Genomic DNA, 17,809 nt, shown 5'->3' on the forward strand with positions numbered 1-17,809 from the left:
CTAACTATGTTGACTGGAGGAGAAATCTTGACATTGTGTTAACTGCTGAAGAATATAAGTTGGTACTTCATGAAGAGTGTCCATTGAAACCAAATGAACAGTCTAGTGATGAGGATAAGCTAGCTTATCAGAAATGGCGCAAAGTTGATGAGATGGCGCGATGTTACATTATGGCTTCAATGTCAAATGTGTTGCAACATCAACATCAAGCTATGTTATCTGCTTTTGAAATTCTGGAGAATCTCAAACAAATGTTTGGAGACCAGGGTCGATCAGCTAAGCAGACTGCCATGAGAACTCTCATGAACACTAAGATGGTTGAAGGCACTCCTGTAAGAGACCATGTTCTAAATATGATAGGTCTTCTGAATGAACTAGAGGTCTTGGGGGCTGAAATTGACAATGACTCCCAAGTTGAGATGATATTGCAGTCTCTGCCTGACAGTTTTCAACAGTTTTGCCTAAATTATAATATGAATAAGATGAGTCTATCTTTGGCACAATTGTTGAATGAGCTGCAGGCGGCAGAGACACTTGTCAAAAAGGCACCTTCCATGGCACTAACTGAGAAAGTTTCTACTTCTAAACCGCAAGGTGGACAGAAGAAGAAAAAGGCTCACAAAGCTAAGGCAATTGCACCTCCAACTGGGGGCGTGAAAAAGTCTAAGGGCAAGTGTTTTCATTGCAAGATGTCAGGCCATTGGAAGGCACATTGTCCAGTTTTCTTAGCCAAGAAGAAAAACAACCCAGGTAGCTCACTTTCACTTGTTGTTTTTCAAGCAGATGGTTCAGCAGCTCTAGTTTTAGCATTAATGCTCCGCTAAAAATCAGGACTATTAATGCTCCACTAAAAAAGAAATAGGACTATTTTGAGTCTAATCTCAAAGATAATGGACTATTTTAAGCCCTTCCTCTAACTTTGTTTTATAACTCAAAAGTCACTCAACTATTGTTGTTTCACTTAGAAAGTCACCCAACTATTTATATTTCACTTAGAAAGTCACTTAATCAATTTAAATAATTTTTTCATTAAAATTTGTAAAAATATAAAAAATAATTAAACTATTTTTAAAAAATTAAAATAAGATACTTATTTAAATTATTTTATTGAAGTTTGTTGATATATAGTTTTTGTTTTTACCTTTTCTTAAAAAAAAATAGTAGAAGATTGTTATTGTCCCTTTTTTTTTAATTACTTATTATCAATTCCAACCTTTCTTCTTGATTATTTTTTAACAATTTAATTCTAGTTTTACAATTACTGGAACGGAAAAGTTTTTTTGGGGGGTCAATCGCTACTCTACGTGTTTTTAGAAAAATTATAATTATAATAATTGAAGCGGAACAATAAGATAATTAAAATAGATATCTTATTATTTCTTTAAAAATATTTTATGATAAAATTATTTAAATTGATTGAATGACTTTCAAGTGAAATATAAATAGTTGGGTGACTTTCTAAATAAAACATCAGTAGTTGAGTGACTTTTGAATTATAAAACAAAGGTGAGTGACTTTTTAAATAAACAACTCAAAGTTGAGTGACTTTCTAAGTGAATTATTCAAAGTTGAGTGACCATATGAAATATTAACTCCCTAAAATGATGGCAATTTTACTTCTCATTCAAGTACAAGCGACCAACCCTATACTGACTATTTTTCCTTCTTTTCTTCTTTTGTTTTGTGCTTTTTTGTAATCCAATTGAAAAAATACAAGATGAGAAAATTATGCTTCACTATAGACAAAGAGACTTTCAGTATAAGGATGGTTCAAGCCTTTGTTTGCTCCTTCATAGGTTGCTGAAGTAGATGCAGATTCATCATCGGGGTTCAGGCCTTCGATCTCCATAATATATTCAATCTGTTTCACCACTTCACTCATTTTAGGTCTATTGACTCCTTTTTCTTCAACACACTTGAGTGCTAGATCCACAAACTTCTCTAAGCTTCTAGGAGTTGCACCCGAACAAACTGCAGGATCCAAAATTTCATGAAGGTTATACAAATCTTTTGTCATGTCCATTGCATCCTTCACTTCCTTGACAATATATCTTCCTTTATCAATAGGAACTTTTCCTGTGACTATCTCAAGCAGCACCACTCCAAAGCTAAAAACATCACTCTTCTCTGTCAACTGGTTTGTCATGTAATATTCAGGATCCATGTATCCCTAATAAATAAAAGGCAACCATCAAAAGGACATAGATTATAAGGTAAATACTGACACATTTTTCTGCAACATCTCAACTTGTTTCCTTTCATACATGGCAAGATCACATTATATGAACGTTAAAAAGCTTCTATCTGCTATGGGCAATAACTCATTGTTTCCTAATCAAGGTAGTATTTCTCCTTAAATTTGGTGTTTTTAAGCATCATTACCTACAAGTCCCTTACCTTGAGAGAATATCAAGAAATAAATAAAACGTTTTCGTATTTTCCTGTTCCTACTTATTTATTTACTCATTTTTAGTGGAGGGAAGGGTGGTCGATGAGAAAGGAGGAGCTTCAGGTGTTCTTACTAGACAATGAAATAGTGCTTGTAATGGTTATTACAGGACTAGAAATTATCGACACATTTAATTTCTGAACTTTCTGGACATCAGAAATTTGAGGGAGCATACATTATTCTAAAACGAAACAAGTTCAGGCAGGTGTTTATAGAATCTTTACTTACCATTGTTCCTTTGACTTGAGTGGTAATATGACCCCTTTCACCTAGAAGCTTGGACAGGCCAAAATCAGCAACTTTTGCGTTTAGGTGATCAGCTAGCAAAATATTGTTGGACTTGATGTCCCTGTGTACAATGGGGGGATTGACATGGTCATGCAAATACTGCAAACCTCTGGCTGCTCCAATGGCTATCTTCAATCTCCTCATCCAATCTAACCTGACCCCAGTCTTACCTACAAGTACAAATTTCATTCCATTTGCATTTTGGTTAAGTTAAAAGGAGCTAGTTTCAATTAATCAACAAGAAGGGATCAACATATACCTGAAAGACCGTCTTTTAAGGTGCCATTAGGAATGTACTCGTACACAAGCATCTGTTCAGCTTGATCGAAACAAAAGCCAGCAAGGCCAACGACATTCTTGTGATGAACCCTTGAGAGAAGCTCTATCTCAGTTTTGAACTCATGTGTGCCCTGCATAGACCCTTGTAGAGCTCTTTTAATTGCAACCAATTCTCTGTTCAGAAGACTTCCTCTGTAAACCTGTAGAGCCACACTTCTACAGTTTAAAAACTTAATACAGTTTCAATTGTAGTCGAGAAATTTTCTTTTCAGTGGAAAGAGAAGCTGGTACAAACAAGATAAAAAATATCCATACTTACCGGATCTTATTAATTAAATAGATTAGAGCTATTGTATTACATCCGAAACCAAAATATGTGAATTATCTTGGGTGGAAGAATCAAGACTTCTCCATCCAAATATACAATCAGTTCATTATCGTCTGTAAATAGCCTGACACTTTGACAAAGAAACTGGTAGTACTAACTACTAAGTCTAAGATGATTAAGATCAGAACGAATGAAGGCTGCAGTACTGCTAACAGAACACATGCTTAGTGTATCAGAGCATAAAAGCTGACCTTTCCATAACCACCACAACCAATAACATTGGTTTCTGAAAAATTATTAGTCCATTTTTTTAGTTCGTCAAATGAGAAAAATCTAGCTCCTGTCAGCTGTGGAACAGCACCACTATGTTTATTTGAGTCCCAGGATGCTGCATTAAGAAGGAAGATAGCAACAACAACCGTAAGATGAAGTAATAGGTAAATGGCCTAATAGTTAGTTCCAACTCTTACCAAAAGGATCGCTCCTCTTTGCAGCATCTTCAGCTCTTTTCTTTTGCCGGAAAGCATAAATACCAATGATTAGTGCTAAAATTGCAAGGACAGAACCACCAACTGTAGCTCCAATAATAATGCCTGTACTAACTGATTTTTTTGATCCTGTGGATTCCCCTAGAAAACAGCAAGCACAGCCTCAGACTTCAGTAACATGAAACGTTTAGATGTAGCTCCATAATGTTCCAAACAATAATTTGAATTTTCAGCTGTCAATTAATGAACCAGTTTTTCTAAGGAGACCGATCAGAATAACCTGCGTCTATACTAAAACGTTATTAATAAATCCATTGAAGTTTATGCAAACTCTAACAGAAAAATCACTAGTAACAATGAACGAAAGTTGATCCATCACATGCACGTAGCCTAAATTTTTAGTTTTTTTATCGTATCTTTGTCTCAAATTCAATGACTAGACAATTTTTTTTGGGTCTTGTACTTCTAAATTGAATACTTCAGAAAGGATTGATATAGTTATCAAAACAGTAGATCTGTAATAGTTGCTATTCACGTTCAAAGTCTTAAAAATACAGTAAATTCTTCTGTCAAACGAAAGTACATACAAACTTAATCATCAAGATTTCAAATATATATTGTTTCTTCAGCCACCAACTTTCTGTAATTATAGATTAGGCTGCACATATATGTAGGAGATGAGAAATGAGTGATAAATAGGAAAAGGAAATAGTTCTATTACCGACAAAGTATTTATAGGTTTCACCAATGAAGAAGAAAGGTCCAAATGACGATGGGGTCTTGAAAGTCTGATTACTAAGCACAGAAGCTATTCCAGAAACACCAGTCCAAGTGAAACGATCTTGGCTAGATGGAAAAACTTGCAGCTGTATTACAAGGTGGTCATTTAAATCTCTTATTGGGTTACGGAGGGAAACTGATTCCACAGGCAGTTGACGTTTTTGGAAGAAAAGCAACAAAGACTTTTGGAGAGTCTCATAAGTAGTTCTATTTCCCAAGTTTGAAAAGGAAGGAGCTCTGAAGACTAGGTTTCCTGTATATGGAAAGGCACATTTACAGGTAGGACTAGAAACTTGATTAGAGCTGCACTCAGTTGGCAAGCAATTCTCTGGTGGGGTTGAGTATGTCTCAGTTTGTTGAGTTTCCATACAGTAAGTTTTTCTCCCTTCTCCTCTTTCATTGCAGATAGGATTGCCTGCAAGCCTGCATAGGAAAAAGTAAATAAACGAGTATATAGTCAAGTTGAGCATAGAATAATCACACGACACAACAAGCTAGGCAAAAAACTGTCTCGCGTATGGTGTTTCTTATCAACTTGGAGATTTTATGGCTTGAAGAATCATGGAATAGTGCGTACTTTATCTGAAAGGGATACCCTGGTCTTTGAGTAAATGATTCGATAAGATTATTTTGCACATCAATGAGCTTCAACTGGTTGCTATATGTGGTTCCAGTTTCAAGAGAGCCGTTGAGTTTGTTATTCCTCAAGATGCTGTAAGCAACGAGCACATTGTCAACAACTATCAGCATAATACAGAGTTCGGAAATTTCAGCAAAGATAAATTCAACTTCAGATACTCAATCTATACTTCATACAAAAACGACACAAAGTAAAAGGGACACTTGCACTGTCTGCAACTGGTGTAGGCTGAAAAGGTTAGCTGGAACTGATCCCTGAAGTCCCGTGTCTTCCAACACCCTGACAATACAAGGTCAGTCAAACGGTTAAAAAGAACATCTAGGAATTGAATCCATAAAAACAAGAAAAAATAAAATCAGTCCATATTCAAATGGATGCAGGCATATACACGAGCCCCATACACACATGCACCTGCTCATGGTCGTGCATACACACACACATCATATCATATATTATATTATATATATATTATATATATTACTAATTTACTACTCCCTCTGTCCCTAACTACTTGTCCACTTTTCCTTTTATAATTATCCCTAATTACTTGTTCATTTTGACAAATCAAGAAAGGACAAAATAATTTTACCTACTATACCCTCAATTAAATACTTTGAAAAAGGTAAAATTTCTTGAAAATCTTAAATTTTTAATCCATCCACTTTATAATTAATAATAGGGGTAAAATGGTACACTCACTATGTCAATAATTGTTTTCTTAATAGGTGTGTCAATTCAAAAGTGAACAAGTAATTAGGGATAGAGGGAGTAATTTTTACTAATTACTAAAAGTGGGAAGCACCTATCTTCAAAGTTAAATTACAATTTTACCCCTATACTTAATTAAAATGTAATAGATACAACATCTAATCTAAATAAATAATAATAAAAATGTATTATCTCTTCAAAATTAATATACATAAATATAAAATCACTAAATTATCCACACAAAAAAAGAGAGGGCACTCTTTGACATTCATATTCCAACTAAAAGATAATGATACTTATTATGTTTCCAGTCAAATTAATGAAATGTTACGGAAATTCATGGAGTGAGAACTGAGGTGAATGTATCCATAATAAAAAATAATGACATTTATTATGGCTTGGAATATGTATCTCTATATATTTATTGCTTTGTGTTATTTCTGTTCAAAGTAGAATATTAGTCTGAGGTGAATGTACTAAACATGAATAAAAATGGAGAAAAATAAAACAAGTGTTTAAAGTTAGATTACAATTTTTCTCTTATATTTAATTAAAATAAAATGCCTAATCTAATTGAAATAGTAGTAATTGTATTTAAATTTACATGAGATTTGTGAATCTGTAGATATTCAAAAGTCCAATTTAAATGTAGCCCTTAATGATTTACCCATTAATCAAATTTAAGTGTGCGTTATTCATTGCTAAATAGTTTGGAGAATAGGAAGAGTTGCATTGAATAATTAAATGTAGACTAATGAAAGAAAAGGTTCAAGGAATGAAAATTGAAATATAGCTATAAAAAAACAAGAAAGGATTCTTGAATTCTTACTCAAAAAATAGCTATAAAAGGCAAGAAAGGATTCTTGAATTCTTTCTCACCATTTTTATAGGCTCTTGCATAATTTTAATTTATTAATTAATTTCATCTTCTTTTTTGTTCTTGAAGAGAAAGCAACAATTTGAGAGAATGGAAAGTATCTAAAGCTATTGGCGTCTAGAGTTCGATTAGCCAGTAACATCAACTTCACTAAACAAAGTTCAATACAGATTTATTGTAATGCACAATGTTTATGTATTATTATTCCAACATGTAATATTTTAATTTTAGGATTCAAATATTCTTGTTATACTTTTAGCAGTTGTTTCTACTTTATATGTAAAGAGAGAATTGATATGTGTTGTAATTTTTTTATTTTAGTAAGTATAAGCTTTCATTTTTTAAAACCAATATATTTAACTATTATATATTCCCTCCATCTTAATGAATAAGTTTGAACAAAATAACATGGCACGTGTCCAGATACTAGTAATACTAAAAGTGGAAGCTCATAACTTAAAAGTTGAATTACGATTTTACCCCCACACTAAATTAAAATATAATTAACCAATAAATCATATTATTATTTTATATTTTATATTAACAGTGGGAAGCTCATAACTTAAAAGTTGAATTACGAATTTACCCCACACTAAATTAAAATATAATTAAATATTTAATTAACCAGTAAATTTAATGAAATAATCATATTTTATTTACTGAATTAGAAGTCTAGCAATTGCATTTTGATTCTGTAGTTATGGCATTATAATTTTCGTTAGTTATTAATGATTAAATTCATTTAATTAATTTCATACATGGAGTATATCCATCTTACCTGGACTTTTGGACTTCTGATAACATGCAACTTCTTTTCCTCATTTCATGGAGCATATCCATATAACATGGACTTTTGAATTTCATACATGGAGCATATCCATATAATTTGTTGCTCATTAACCTCCAATTTAATTATGAATTATATTACTTAATATGGGATGCACGTGCAACGCACGTGTCGAGAACTAGTTATATTAAAAGTGGGAAGAATCTAAGTCAAAAGTTGAATTACGAAAATACCCTTTAACTATTAATTTATTTTCTTGAATTTATTTAAAATATTATTTTTTCATTTAATATTTATTTTGGGATTCAATGAATTTTGATTGTTCGTATTATGGTAGTTAACACTCCTATTTCCAGCTAGACTTACAATTCAATACTCATTATTAAATTGTAAGTTATTATTAGCAAGAAAAAAACAACCATCTTTACATCTTCCATGTAGTAATAGTAATGATTTTTCATAATCATAGTTACTATGAATTTTTTAATAATTAGTCATAATGATTTTTCACTACACATTTAATATATTTGAATTCTTTTACATATTTTATCCTTAGATAACGGTTTTATTTCTACATTATATTTAAATGTTATAAATTGTTTAATAAATTAAATAGTAGTAAATAGTAAATCATCATATTAGTATACATAAATTACCACTAACTCTTCATTATATGTATGTAATTCCCACCAATTATATTCATTATGTTTTTACTCTCATCAATAATCTCAAATGGATTAATATCATATTTATGACAACTCTTTGTGTTCCTCAATGCTATCCTATAAATAATGACATTTGACACAATAATTTACACACTTAAACCAATTGAAAAAAAATATGAGAAAATCTCTATGCTCTCTTCTCTTGTCTCTTTTTATTTGTTTAGTTTAACATTTATTTTTCTTGTTTGTTGTTATTGTACAACTTTCTATTGTTGTGTTGTTATTATTGAGAATTTATCATGGTTTGTTGTTTTGTATACATTAGCCTAGCATGTGGTGTTTTAGTATCCTCATTTGAATATTGAATTTGTGCAATAGTTAGTTATTTTTACTTTATTAACTTTTAGTCAATTTTATAGTTAAAGGTATATTTTTTTTAATTAGGAAGATATATGTAGTTCCTATAGAAACAATGATAGATTTTTCTTTGTAAATACCAAAGATTTGAAGGGGATAAAATATGTCATTTGCAATACAAAATTTATATAAGTATTTTGGGATAAACGTGCAACGCACGTTCCCAAATCTAGTAAAAAAGAGAGAGAGAGAGAGTATACAATGTTGTTAATGATTGCAGGCTTAGGATCCATGATGGAATATCTGATGCATTAAATGTATTACTACTCATGTCCCTGCAAAAAAAAAGTGCCCGTGAATCGTGATTGGGGAGAAATATTTATAGTACTATGTTGAGAATAATGGATTGTCAACTCAAAGGGATAAAGACACAAAACTTAGGATAAGCAACTTACAAGTAGTTGAGGACATTCATGCCAGTGAGATTCGGCAAAAGGCCATTCAAATTGTTGTTTGATATGTCGCTGTAATACATGGTCAAAATATACTACTTCAAAAAATCAAGAGGACCTACAGTAGGTTCAGAAAATTGTTTCATTTTCTACTTACAGTTCATTGACATGTGTGAGATTGTTGAGGTTTTGTGGAACAGATCCACTGAATGAATTCCTGTCAAGACGACTATTGCAATACCAGAAACAATTCAGAAAGCAACTTTACTAGATGATAAAGGGAAAGCACAAGATAGCAATACTTACAGCACTTCCATCGTCTGGACAAATCCTAATGTATCTGGGATTACCCCGGTAAACCTGTTGTTCTCAACTAGCCTACAAGTTGGAATATACAAGCATGAGGAAACCGTAAAGGAAAGTTGTTTGTGATATAATTATCAAGCTTCTTTCACATGACTACTCTCAGAAGTAAAAACATGCACTAACAAGAATATCAAAAGGCAAGCTCAACTACAAGTGAGGTCCCCAATATTTACGGACAAAATTATTCATTCACTCCATTCTCCAATTCGATGGAACTTACAGATGTATCAGAGTCATTTTAGAATGGAAAAGACGAGCTGGAATTTCACCGGATAGCTGATTCTTCCCAAAGTGACTGAAGAAATGTAAATAATCTTAGAAAATGCAGTTGAGAGACGAAACAACATCAAGAAAAAGGAGATGCGTACAAGTGTTTAGTGTTAACAAGCATATCAAGACCAGGGTTGCTCCCACTAGAGACTGGAATGTTTCCTTCTATCTGATTGTCAGATAAATCGAGCCAATAAAGCTCTGTCAGATAGCCAATGGTAGCAGGTATTCCTCCAGTAAATTTGTTAGAGTTCAAAGATCTGCATAATACAGAATGGGGCTGTTTTAGAGCATATACCAGAAGAAGGGTTGAAAGAAATCATATACAGATAGATATGGTAAACACAACAGTTCAACTTTTGATAACGTATAAAACACAAGAATAGCAGTATGGATTGAACTCCTCATGAACTGATTTCTCTGTTTAGAAGTGCATTGCCTGTCCCAGAGATGGACCAAAATTTGAGTACAGCTAGCACCAAAAGCACACATTACGTTAACAATTTTAAGCAGATAGTGTATGACCCTTGCATTCTGGTAAAATATGTCACGTACTGGTCGCACATTCAAAGTACAAAGAGTGCCACATAATGCTTACAGAAAAAACAGCTGGGTCAGAGATCCTATGGAGTCTGGTATTGGTCCAGAAAATCCACAACCAACAAGGATCCTGTCATGAAATCAAGAAAACATCAGCATATTATCACGAGATTAGCTGGTAAGTGAATACTCGAGTGATGATTATTCACATTCACTTACAAATTTGATAACTTTGTCAATTTTCCAATAGACTGAGAAAGATATCCGGTCAAATCTTTGTTGTATGATAGATCCCTATAAGGAGCAGTCCATAATTAGAACTGACAAAGTATTGCTCCGTCAAAAGAAAAAAGGGAGTGAAGTAGAAACACGAAATGTGAAAGGAAGACCTACAAAGTCTCCAATTCAGATAATCCTTGGACGTCTCCAGATAGCTGACCGTTCAAATCCATACTTGACAGTGTTCTGAAATTGAGAAAGATGGCATCAACCATATGATTTCTGTAATTTTAAGCAGTTGACAAAAGGATACACACCGAATTCTTACATAGAAATCACTCGTGAATTTCTGCATCCAACTCCTTCCCAACTACTCCCACAGGGATCTTCTCCTGTCCAATTGGAAGGACCATACCAAGAATCCTTGAGAGACTTTAAAGCAGCAGCTGTATAAAATATTGAATCAGTTCGTCACTAGAACACTTAATTGACCATATCTAGAAGAGAACAGGAAATATTTAATGTTCCCTCAAGATTATTGCAATTAAGAGACAAGTTCTTCATATGATTACAAAAAGGAACTAAGATTTGAACACCAGTACTCACAGATAAATCAAATATCTCTGTACACTGGTTAAGAAACATTTGATAGAGAAGAACAAAAGCAACTTACAATCAACAGGATTAGTTCGTGCTGCTACTGACAGAACTTGGATCAAAACAACCAGAAAACTGACGAAAATTCGCAGCATCATTGCCATAGAAACTACCATATATGTGATCAACTTCAGAAATTAAAATCGACAAGACAACTTCAACTTCAAATCCCTTTTCAAGTTCTGCCTATCAATGACAGCTATCTGATGCATTTACTTGTAAAGGAGTTGAATAAGGGATTGCTTCATTTCACCTACTCTCGTTTTTTTTTAAAAAGGGCAGCACAACACTATCGAAAATGTTTCTCAATATTTTATTAAGCTGCAGTCAACTTGATAACATAATCTCAACAATTAAAATAACTTTTAACAAATATTTAAAATTCAAATTCATCCAAAAACAAGGTAACTTATTATTTTAAAAAATGAATGCAATAACTAAAAAACAAATTCATCACTCCTCCTTTGTTTTAGATACTGCAATTTAAAAAAGTTGCTCCTCCTCGATTTCTGCTTCTACAACTTGTGCTTGAAAATTGTTTTTTAGCTTGCATACTTTTGTAGCACGACCGGCTTGTTTGCAATTTCCACATTTTGCATCAGGTTTCCACCAACAAAAATTTTCCAAGTGTATTTTTCTTTTGCAGTATTTGCAAAGAGTAATTACCTTTTTCTCTTCTCTTTTTGTGCATAAAAGGCATCCTCAGTAACATTATCTTGCCTGAAGGCTCTTCTTTGCTCTTGTGCTTGAAGAACACTTATTCGTTCTTCAATAGAAATAGTAGAGAGATCTTCAGACTCTTCCCGAGATGAAATTTAGATTCGAATCTCTCTGGAGTTGTCATAAGAATTTTTAGAAAAAATCAAATACGCAACTGAATTTTGAATTACAGTTTTGGCTTTGACATTTTTGATTTTTCATTCGAATGAGATTTAATTTGAGCAAGGATAGGATTTGTAGGGAGAGGTTGTACGGGTATATCTTCCATTACAACTTTCCACAGATCATAGGGTTCAAGATACGATTTCATTTTCACTGACCAAATTGATAGTTTTCACCAGTGAATTTTTTTGGGCATTCAAAGAGAGACTATTGCTTGACATTATTTTCATTAAAAATGGTTTAGAAAAGCTTGTGCGTTGAGAAAAGCACGAGTTGAAAGGTAACTCTGAATGAGTTAAAATGGATAGCCCTGATGGGTTAAAAAGGTAACTCTTACGGGTTAAAAAATGTATGGTAGTTTTTTTTGAAGATTTCTCAAATCCCTTAAGATTAATGAAGCTCTTGATACCACTGTTGGTGTTATTTTAAAAACGGAAAAGGGCAAAAAATACCCTTGAAGTATTTGAAAAGGTTTAAAAATACCCTTCATCCATCTATTTGACTAAAAATACCCCTCAATCCACCTTTTTGGCCTACTTTTACCCTTAAAACTTAACAATTTTTTTAAATTATTATAATTTATTACGTGGCATCTTCCTATTGGATATAATTAAATTCCCAACCCATTAATTTTTTTTCAACCCGCCCCGGATCCAGACCCAAATTCAATTAAACCTCACAATCAATCAAGTACGTCGTATCTCTTCCTTCCCTGGCTCTTCACCAAAGATTCATTACTACAACGAAAGTTTTTCTGAACTTTTAGTTTACTGGAGCATTTGGTCTTGCATTTTTACAATATTTAGATTTTCTCTAAAAGTATTTTTTATTGTCAAATGTTATTTCTTTAATTATTGTTTTGAAATGAAATCAGGAAATGCAAAAAATTATTTCTTTCTGAAAAGAAAAAATTCGAAACTTCCCAGAAACAGAATCACATTGATTTCGTGATTTCTCATTTATTGATCGACGAATAATGTGGACTCTTTTTTTTTTCTTCTCATATTTATAATAGTGTTCTTCTTGTTTATCTGGTTGGCATTGCTTCAATAATCATTTAAAGCACATAATTGAGAAATCACTACTGCCTATTTTTCAAAAACCTGTGCTTAAGCAGAACACCTCGTTACTTCAATTTATAAATTTCCAATAATTTCAAATTAAAAAGGAAAACTTCTTTATATCAAACCGTAAAAATTATGATTACTTCATCTGCATTCTCAATACTCTTCTCCCATAACTACAGTAGTACATTGCAGAGATTAATGTGGTTAAGGGAGAGATATAGGAGTTGATTCATTATTAAGTTTAATTGGATTTGGGTCATGGGTTGTGGGTTTGGATCGGAAAAAATCCAATGGGTTGGAAATTTAAATTTTATCCAATAGAAAAACGCCATGTAATAACTACTACTAATAATAATAATTTTAAAAAATCTGTTAAGCTTTAAGGGTAAAAATAGGCCAAAAAGGTGGATTGAGGGGTATTTCTAGCCAAATAGATGGATGAGGGGTATATTTAAACCTTTTCAAATACTCCAAGGATATTTTTGGCCCTTTTCCGTTTAAAATATGATTACAAGTTTTTGGCCCTTTTCCGTTTTAAAAATGAGGCAACACAAAACGATTGAAAATGTCTTTCAATATTTTATTAAGCATAATAGAACTTTGAATAGCCAACTTGATAACATAAAACAACCTTAGTAGTAGGGAGAGAAAATGGTCTAGAACCCCCCCAATCTATATCCGAAATCCCAACTACACACTCCAACTTTACGGATGTCCTATTACCCACCTGAACTTTATATTTCTCTATTTTATACACACCTAAGTGCTGACCTGTCATGGGAGGTGTTCTCACCTCCTCTAGGCGCGTTGTTCATCTTTCGGAGGGAGTGATTCAGATCGTTCCAATTAGGTTTGATTCATCCATACAAAGCTTATTCAAGTTTCCACTTGCCATTTTTGATGAATTTCGAGAAAATTCAAAATTAAAATTAGAGACCTAAATAAGAAATTAGAGCATATTACAAATCCTAAATTCAAGATTTGAAGTAGAAATGAACATTAACAACTAAACCCTACTAAATTTTGAGAGGAAATTGTGATTTTTTTATATAAGGACCAAGGGTTAATGGTGGGGAAAAAGAAATAATGGTTTATTTAAAAGTGGGGAAGATGACCATTGGAGAAGGAGGAATTTTTCGTCAAAATTAACCTTTTAACGCGCCTAGAGGAGGTGAGAACACCTCCCATGACAGGTCAGCACTTAGGTGTGTATAAAATAGAGAAATATAAAGTTCAGGTGGGTAATAGGACACCCGTAAAGTTGGAGTGTGTAGTTGAGATTTCGAGTATAGATTGGGGGGGTTTTAGACCATTTTCTCTAGTAGGGATGACAATTGTGGCAGGGCAGGTCAAAGTACATTTTCAGAGAACAATAAATGGGTTGTGCAGCTTTATGTAGCTTCTTTTCCTATGATCTTGCCTTGTATTTTTTTTCTTTGAAATATTTTCTACTTTTCTTATTTAGATAGAATCCTTCTTTTTTGTCCTTTAAATCATAAATTGTGTCACAGTGATACACTAGTATGTACTTCAAAATATATTTCTCATTCACATTATAGTTTCTTTCTAAAAAATTTCATTGGCATGTTGGCATCTAAACTTTTAACCTTCTTTTTCCCTGGTAACTTGAGCATATCAACCTGCTAAATTTTTGTAGTTTATATACATATATATAATAGATCCTTTACTGAACATATAATTAAAGCTAAAGATATAAATAGTTCATAGTTCAAAATAACAAAAAAGAGTTTATAGAAAATTCCTAAAATAACCATGACTCATTTTTTCAGAGACGATATTACTCTTTCAACTTGAAATGTGTATGCAAGGCTTCACCTGCCCCGCCTCACCCAATTGTCATTCCCAGAGGCGAATCTAGGATTTTTCAAACATGGGTGCACCCAGAAAAATGTATTAAGTGGAAATTGATCCGAACATGGATGCATCAAGAAAAATGTATTAAGTGAGAATTGATTCTTCATCCTCAAGGTAAAAAGTGGACCAGATAGACTTCTTATAGCACGGGTGCAAGAATATAATAAAATACAAATTTTAGAAAATATATACATAAAATATCTAGTTTTACGAAGAGACCACGGGTTCCGATGCCCTATTTTTTACAAATAGATTCGCCACTGGTCATCCCTACTTAGTAGCTCAGCTAGTTGGTCACTTAAACTTTCACTTGCAGCTGAATAGTAATCTTCTCCCTCTATACCAATTTATTGGGAAAAAAACTTCATCACAAGCATCGATCAAATATTGAATATTTCTCATAATAATAATTGACCATATTGAGTGTTAATCCTAAATAAGATGAATATTAACAACTTGATTAGGTTTAGATAATTAAATAAAGTCTAGTTTTTTCTCGAAATTAAAGTAGTAGTTTTTTTCTTCTTTTAGGAATATCAAAATTTAAGGGTCATTGTCAAGTGTCAACTACTTAATTAAGTCATTCAAAAGAAGTTAGTGCTTAATCTAGTAAGTTAGAAAAAGAATGGTTCAAAATTTGGTGGGGGTTTGTAAGTCTGGTGGCTAAGTGCAAATCCAATTGTAGCAATCCCTGTACGGTTGAAATGATCTTGGCAAAATGGAAAAACTTGCAGGTGTCAAGGTAGTACTCTGAATTCTTTTTTGGATTACTCAAGGAAACTGAATCTACTGGCACCTGATTTTGGCTAAAAGAAGATAGCATAGACTTCTGAAGTGACTCATAAATGCTTGTGTTTGTTAAGTCAGAAAAGGAAGGAGCTCTGAAGAATAAGTCGCCTGTGTACGGATAAGCACATTTACAGGTAGGGCTAAGAATTTGATCAAAACTGCATTGTGTTTTAAGGCAATTATCTTGTGGAGTTGAATATCCAAAGTTTGTTTGGGAAATGCCACAATAGTCTTCTGATCCTTCTTCATAACATACTGGATTATGCATAAGTCTGCCAAATGAACAAGTAGAAAACTGAGATTGTTAAACGACTAAATTGTATTCAGAAGAATCAAATGTCCTATCATGAATGATCCATTATTTCTTTCTCTTTGCTAAAGTGGAGAAAAAGTGGCTTGAGGACTTACATTATTTGAAAAGGAAATCCAGGTCTTACTGTATATGAATCGATGGAATTGTTCTGCAAATCAATCAGTTTTAATTGACTACTATAGTTGGATGCAATATTCAGGGTTCCATTGATCTTGTTTCCCCTCAAGTTGCTGTCATAAATAACCACCTCATTGTCGTAAAATCAAAATGCAAAACATAGAATCATATACTAGGTCACTCTGTATTGCCTTTCAAACTTTGTTACAAGACTAGCACACAGCGAAAAAATGAAAATAGTTGCATGACATGCACCGTGGCCTAAAAGTAAAAGAAGACTCACAGAGTCTGCAACTGAAAAAGACTGAAGAGGGTTGGCTGAATTTCTCCTTGAAGTTGAGTGTTCTCCATTACACTATGAGCAGAACAAATACAAATGAGGTGCATAACAAATTCTATGAACCACTTCATTAGGATAACATATACATTCAGATGCATGTGAGTTCTGCTGAGGCACGTGAACTCAGAGACAAATACACACATGCATGTTATGAGATAAAGAGAAAGGGTGAGAGAGATGGATACAGAGTCGTCAATGACTGCAAAGTTGAAAACCACTGAGGAAAATCAGCTGAGCTGAATGTATTATTGCTCATATCTCTGCAAAACATGACCATAGGACACATAATCAAATTAAAGTAATCGAAAGACATAATCTGTAATATCACAACATCAAGATTGATGCATTTTCTTAGCAGAATAGAGTTCCAATCAGAACATCACCACCTCCAGAGTCTGCACAAGTCCTAATGAAAGGGGTATTTTTCCAGTAAGCTGGTTTTGCTCAAGCAGCCTGTGCAATTACAAGACCCAAACAGAAGAAACCATTAACCAAACGGAAGTAGTGCCAAGTGTCAGAGCTAGCACCATAGCGTAGGAGTGGGACAATAATGAAGTTGATCCATCGAATAATTGTCAAAATATAAACACACTTCCAGTTTAGTGGAACTTACAAATGTTTGAGAGTCATATTTGAGCTGAATAGCTGATCTGGAATCTCACCTGAGAACTGATTTCTCCCCAGGTGACTGCGAGGTAAGTGGTATATCAGATGAAAATGAGAGACGAAGATGTTGCTTAATGAACAGACAGTAATCAGTATTACTCACAAATGCTTTGTGTGAACAAGCATGTCTAGACCAGCTGTGCTTCCACGGGAGATTGGAAGAGGTCCACTGAGCTTATTATCAGCTAAGTCCAGCCAACGTAGCTTTGATAAATTACCAACAGAAGCTGGTATCGGTCCGATAAAGTTGTTTATCTGCATGATTCAGATAGTGTTTTAGAAATGTAGCCCAGTAGAAGAAACAGGAAAAATATTTCAATCTAGTATAACATATCTAGAGACCTGAAGCTCTAAGACTTCACAGTTTGACAACGAAAAGGGATACAAGAATTACTACAACAACAAAAATAACTAAGCGTCAGTCCCAAACAAGTTGGGGTCGGCTATATAAATCCTCACTGACCAAGTTACTCCATCCAACTCATCTCATGCCAAATTTCCAATATTATACAAAACATTAAGTACTAAAAGTTCTTCAAATACTCCATATCCTCAATATCTTGAATTCATTAAGCATAAAAAGCTGCAAACAGAAGAAATTGATATCCTT

At 33.3% G+C, this 17,809-nt stretch overlaps 2 protein-coding genes across 3 annotated transcripts in view; both read right to left on the reverse strand.

The window, feature by feature from the left end:
• LOC102592051 (probable leucine-rich repeat receptor-like protein kinase At5g49770) overlaps positions 1–17,809 on the reverse strand; it is a 33,205-nt gene that overhangs the window by 11,050 nt on the left and 4,346 nt on the right. The gene's annotated exons all lie outside the window — the stretch shown is intronic.
• Positions 1,562–17,804, reverse strand: LOC102591709 (probable leucine-rich repeat receptor-like protein kinase At5g49770). 2 transcript variants are annotated; one of them, XM_015313946.1, is made up of 19 exons: positions 11,167–12,456; positions 10,822–10,939; positions 10,668–10,739; positions 10,494–10,568; positions 10,333–10,404; positions 9,833–9,994; positions 9,685–9,759; positions 9,405–9,476; positions 9,256–9,327; positions 9,102–9,170; positions 8,907–8,981; positions 5,460–5,531; positions 5,190–5,324; positions 4,554–5,035; positions 3,815–3,973; positions 3,596–3,732; positions 2,997–3,216; positions 2,678–2,907; positions 1,562–2,170 (listed from the first exon to the last, which is right to left on the reverse strand). In XM_015313946.1, exons 1-19 carry the CDS (start codon positions 11,264–11,266, stop codon positions 1,727–1,729), a joined length of 2,841 nt encoding a protein of 946 aa, XP_015169432.1. In that variant the 5' UTR covers positions 11,267–12,456; the 3' UTR covers positions 1,562–1,726. The 2 variants fall into 2 exon arrangements, with proteins under 2 accessions (XP_015169432.1, XP_015169433.1); XM_015313947.1 differs by lacking the exons at positions 9,405–9,476; positions 9,685–9,759; positions 9,833–9,994; ... (3 more) ...; positions 10,822–10,939; positions 11,167–12,456 and adding exons at positions 16,915–16,986; positions 17,147–17,221; positions 17,303–17,804.

This window comes from Solanum tuberosum, unplaced genomic scaffold, assembly GCF_000226075.1.
Source record: "Solanum tuberosum cultivar DM 1-3 516 R44 unplaced genomic scaffold, SolTub_3.0 scf00277, whole genome shotgun sequence".
Taxonomy (NCBI): domain Eukaryota; kingdom Viridiplantae; phylum Streptophyta; class Magnoliopsida; order Solanales; family Solanaceae; genus Solanum; species Solanum tuberosum.